The sequence below is a fragment of the Belonocnema kinseyi genome, chromosome 2 (genome assembly GCF_010883055.1).
Source record: "Belonocnema kinseyi isolate 2016_QV_RU_SX_M_011 chromosome 2, B_treatae_v1, whole genome shotgun sequence".
Classification (NCBI taxonomy): Eukaryota; Metazoa; Arthropoda; class Insecta; order Hymenoptera; family Cynipidae; genus Belonocnema; species Belonocnema kinseyi.
In genome coordinates, this window is record NC_046658.1 from 70,202,995 (window position 1) to 70,208,364 (window position 5,370).

The following is a 5,370-nucleotide window of genomic DNA, read 5'->3' on the forward strand; positions in this document are numbered from 1 at the left end:
ATTTTACTTACAAAAAAAGTTCTTAGGTTTAAAAAAACATTCAGTGAACTGAAAAACTGTGGTCGGTAATATAGGTATTTAGCTGTGTCACATGCCCTTAAGGTCAAAATTCAAAATAACGAATCCAATAAGGCGCTCAATTTTTTGTAATGAAACAAAGCAGCTTTTTATGAAAGTCGGTACTATATGAGGTTTTATTTGAGTCGCTGAATATGAATTTTGGGTCAAGTTTCATGAGTTGATTTCATTTTTCAAGATAAGCTGAATGTGTTATAACTATTATGAATTGAAACCTCAGCTTAATTTAACTTAACTCGAACTCAGCGAAACTCAGCTTAACTGGAGCAAGTTCAAGTGAAAAAGAATTTTGCACTTCATTGCATAAAATGCTATATAATATCTGTTTTTTAAGATCCTTTTTATTAAAATCGTCCTGGCTAAAGATCTCAAAGGGAAAAGATAGAGAGAAAATTGAATGAGAAGCATGAAGAAATTTTCTCGCTTTTTTTCGGGGATGTAAAATAATTTTAAGCCACAGACATGCTTTTCATGAAAGTTAAAATGGCCACCGAGTGGATAGTGTACGTTAATATAGAAGGGTGGAAAACGAGGAGGAGGGTGGTGGGGCTAGAGCAATTACGTTGTCCACAGACACCCCAAAGATACCGCACTACGAAACCAACCTATAGTGCCTTCATAATGTATATTGTATCTCATAGAACATAAAATAAAGAACACAGACGTTCATTTCAAACCAACCCCTCGAATATGCCAATAAGTATCTCTCTTTCTGAAAGAAAAATTGTGAGATCCCTGGCAAAAATCTGCTCTCAAAAGCTCAAAATGATGTCAAAGAATAATGTTCGTAGAAATGTTCAATAAAGATACTCTATAGCTGTGGTCAATGGTAATGCTTCTATAAGGGAAGGCACTGGAGAGGGACAATTTTAAAAGGGTGGCGTAAGGATGGGGGAGGGGCTAGAGGTAAGAGATGACCAGTGGTTATTAAGGGCATAGTGGGATGTAAAGATGCAAGGAGCAGGGATAAGGTAAAAGAAAGAATGATAAGGGCAATATTATATTCCTATGTAAATAAAAAGAGCTAAGGGAGCAAGTGTAAAAGGACAAGGAGTAAATCGAGGAATAAACACCAGAGGAATAAGAAAGAAAGTACAGGAAGGGAAAAACAGTAAGGGACGGGGGTAATGCCAGTAAGGAGAAGAGAAAAGGGTTATATGGGATTTCGTGAAGTTAGCAGATATGAAAGTGACAAAAGGGGAGAGTTTTTAGGGACAATGGGTTGTGGGCAGAGGAGGAGGGAAAAAGGGGAAGAGTCAAAGATAAGGGGAGAGGAAGTTGATGAGGAACGAGGGTTAGGGAAAATAGATAGAGGTGTGTTAAGTGACGAAGAGACGCAAGGATTAGTGAGGTAGGGGTTCATCAGTCAATAGTGCCTAAGGAATTGAAGGAGGAGGTATATATTTGATCAAAGTCAGGTGACCTAAAGGGTTGAACTTGGCTAAATTGACATGGGGCATTGCTGCCAACCCTCAAAAGTAATTATGTCTCTCAATCAATAAGTAACTTTCACTGATTGTCAGTGACCAATTTCTAGCTATTTGAATCAGTGAAATTTCACTGATTTAGATTTAGAAAGTGGATGATTGACATAAAAAAGTATATTTAACTTGATGCCAACTTTTCCAACTAATTTTCGTATTATTAACTAATTTAGCACTACTGGGTTGAGACAAAAATAAAAAGTCTGGAATCTCTATCCTCTTTTTGATTCAAGAAATCAGTTCTGAATTACTGCTATAATTCTTCTCACCACAAACTGCAGGGTTTTCCACCTAATGGCATCACGCAATTCTAAAGGTACTTATGTACTTAAGGTATTCCAACATTATATCTAGCATGTACGTTGGACAAACGAATCCCAAAATCACAGGAGATTACACACTGGATTGGTGCACGGATTAAAAGATTAGGAAAATTGCCCTTCCTCGGTACTGATACGAGCGGTCTAGATTCCCACGCCCTTATTTCCGGAGAATACCTCTATGATTAAAATATAATGCGCCAGAGAAGATAAGTCAAATTACGATAATTAAGTTGACGTTAAACTTAGCATATATTAAAATAATATGAATTAAGGAGGAAATTCTTGAGATGATTTTTGTATTATATCCGGGTTGGAATCTACCATGAATCAGATTTTGTATTCATATAAATCAAAGAGGATTGGCAAAGGTAGAATTTTGAATTCTTCTTGATAAATTGCAATCACATAAAAAAAGTTTACTTATATGTTGAAGTGATGGATATTATGCTTTTTCATTAATGACTTTTATCGAATATATTCTTTTGGAAGCGAAAAATGTGGCATTTAAAAGTTAAATGTAAACAGAACAAAGTTTATAAATGGGCTTCTCATTTATCAAAGTCTCGTGAGCTTTGCGTGGGTTGCAGATAGAGATTGACTAGGCTAGAGTAGTCTGGCACTCATAGGAGCAAAATCTGAATTGGTAATTAGACTTCAACCAAAGAAAATTATTCTCTTAGATTAACAAACCTAAAACTACTGCTACACTCCTACTGATATTTTTGTCAAGTGTGCAAATTTCATGATTCTTTCATACATTTTTGCATCTCAAAAGCTTAAAGCACGGATAATTAAATTCCAACTGTTCTGTTCATTTTATTTATTAGTGAATAAATTCTAATGTTTACGCATCTAATTTCTTTGGAGGTTTGCAATATTTTAAATAAAAATGCTTATAAATTTTGTTGGACTTCTGAAGTTACTTTTTCTTTCTTTTCTTTTATATTGCATGGTAGTCAAAGTTCTGACTTTACTCTTCTGATCGACGCTTTTAATTAAAGGAATTCCAGGGTCTCACCTTTTGCGAGCAAGTCGACCCGAGTACCCGACGCGACAGGGATATTGGCGACGGCGGTGTCGCATCGTCGAAAAAGGGGGGAAAAGCCCGTCGTTGTGTCGACGATAGAAATTAGACGAGATTTCGCCCCAGCAGAGCGAGCGTTTTGCGAATTAAAAGTGTAGCTAGTGTCTAGCAGCCAGCTACGTTAAGTGCTCCCCTTTTACCCTTTATGCGCTTTGATACCGACAGCGCCGGCGATTCGTTACAACGCACCCCGTCTCTCCAACCCCCTCATTTTCCCTTTACCGCCGGTTTCTGTCCTTCCTTATTTCCCTCTGCTTTTTCCTCCTCTGTCGCTAAAAGGAATTTTAATCTCATTCTCTGCGGTGCTGGTGACGATAAGGAAGGAAAATTATACAGGGTGTGTCGGATAGAGAGTGGAATTGTAAAATGTAGGGCTGTCAAGGACTTGTCTATTGTTATCGAAGCTAAAAGTGATTTTTATCCCCAAGTCGATTTTGATGGTTTTAAATTCAAGTATTCGATCCGAAAATCGAGAACCTGCAAGTGATAGGAACTGCATTTATCAGAGTAAATCCTGTCACTCTGAAAGAATAAAAGTTGATAAATATTTTCATTTATTTTTGGGTTTTACTGGGGAATTTTTAAGTTAATTCTTATTTGAATTTTCTTTATTCCATCGTTGAAGAGTAATCTTATCACCATTATATAAAAAAACATTCTTTTATCTTATCCTTATTTCCTTCAAGTTTAACTTGTAGCTCTTCCATTTAAATTATAAGTAATCTTATTAATTATGAAACATTTTTATTGGAACACAAAGAATCTTCTTCTGAAAGGAAGTACCTTATATAAACGTTACTTGTTTCTTTTGCAGATTATTTTCAAGAGCTTCTGAAGTCGAGCAAAATTGGGTTCCACGACATGTTTAAGAAGACTTACGGGATCTTATACGAACAGAATTCAGCCGTCTTCCAGGACCTCTTTAAGGACTTGGAAAATTATTATGCGACAGGAGCTGTTAGTATTTATTTCTTTAATTTCTATTTCTAAACATTTAACATTTTTCTGATTAATTGGAACACTATTATCGAAGAGGAAACTAGGATTGAATGTAATTATAATAAATAATATTATCTTAATAGAGTCTCAAGTCTTGACGTTATCGCGAAAGGAATAAAGTTGTCAAGTAAAATGTTTTATAATTAAATATGCTCTCTCCATTTCCTAGCATTTGATTCGTTCAATAATCTTTTTTCATCTAAAGCAAAAGGACTTGTTTCTTTTCGTGACGTCCACCAGTACATAACTGGTGCGAACTTAACTCGTATTTCACATTTTGTTTGAAAGACGGGAGCTGAGAGCGATTGTAAATCACATTTCACAGCAGTTCTGAAGCTCAATTTACTAAGGCAAATTCTTCTTTAAGACTCTCAATACTTCCTTTTCTTTCGATTCAAATCTTTCCTAAAGCTGTAGACAAATATTAAAATTCGATTTGTGATAATTTTAGGCATAAGCTAAATTTAATTGAATATGTCAGATTAATCATTTAATTATTTGACGGTTAAATCATTTTCTCAGGTGGTCTTTTTTCCTAAACCACATTTTCCCACGAGTTTTCCTCGTAATATAAAACGGTTTATTTAGTATATAATTATCAAGAGAATAGAAACGCCTCTTTCCTCAATTGAGGATACGATTATTTGGAAAAGGAAACATTTGTTAGTGTAGCCCTTTTACTTCCACGATATATTTTTTCAGGGTGTATCGTTTCATTTGGAAAAGATATTAGTATTCTGGAATTTAAAAAATCGTCGTTGAGTTTAATTATGTGTCTTCCGTTGTACTTTTCATCGTCTATGACTCTGTTCTACACACTTTCCCGTCATTTTGCCTTCATGCTTGGTTCGCCACCAATTACGAATTGCCTGCTGTTCCTGTCTCGTGAACTGCTATACCTTTTTCTTTAGAAAAGTTTACGATATCGCGTGTTAGGGTGAACTTAATCCATGATTTGACGTATGATGTAATCGCTGTTTTTTGATAAAATACTTGTACTGGAAAATATCTGATTATCGTCCGTAACTACATCCACGTTTACAATTTTACATTATGCAAAATAATGCAGAACTCCATTTACAATATCTTGATTTATTTTCATCACACGGATTATTTTTTTAAATATGTAAACAAATCTTGAAAAAGTGTGGCAAATTAGGAATTTTGTATAAAGTTTCTAAAATTTTCGAATCCATCACATTTTAAAAAATGCAATCAATAAGGTATATGCATAAGCAATTCAGTCAATGATTAAGAAATAAGATTTTAAATCAATTAATAAAAATGTATAATCAATATCCGAAATACCAGGTGTATACATATGAAACCGGTATTTTTTCAAGAAAAAAACACATTTATTTCAAGAGAATGATAACAAATATTTTATTCAAAGTATGCGCCC

General features: G+C 34.7%; 1 protein-coding gene across 1 annotated transcript in view; it reads left to right on the forward strand.

The window, feature by feature from the left end:
• Positions 1–5,370, forward strand: part of LOC117168326 (glypican-6) — a 117,076-nt gene that overhangs the window by 98,278 nt on the left and 13,428 nt on the right. The window contains exon 3 of the mRNA XM_033353903.1: positions 3,784–3,926. Within this exon, the coding sequence (XP_033209794.1) occupies positions 3,784–3,926 (143 nt within the window). The remainder of the gene's footprint in view (positions 1–3,783; positions 3,927–5,370) is intronic.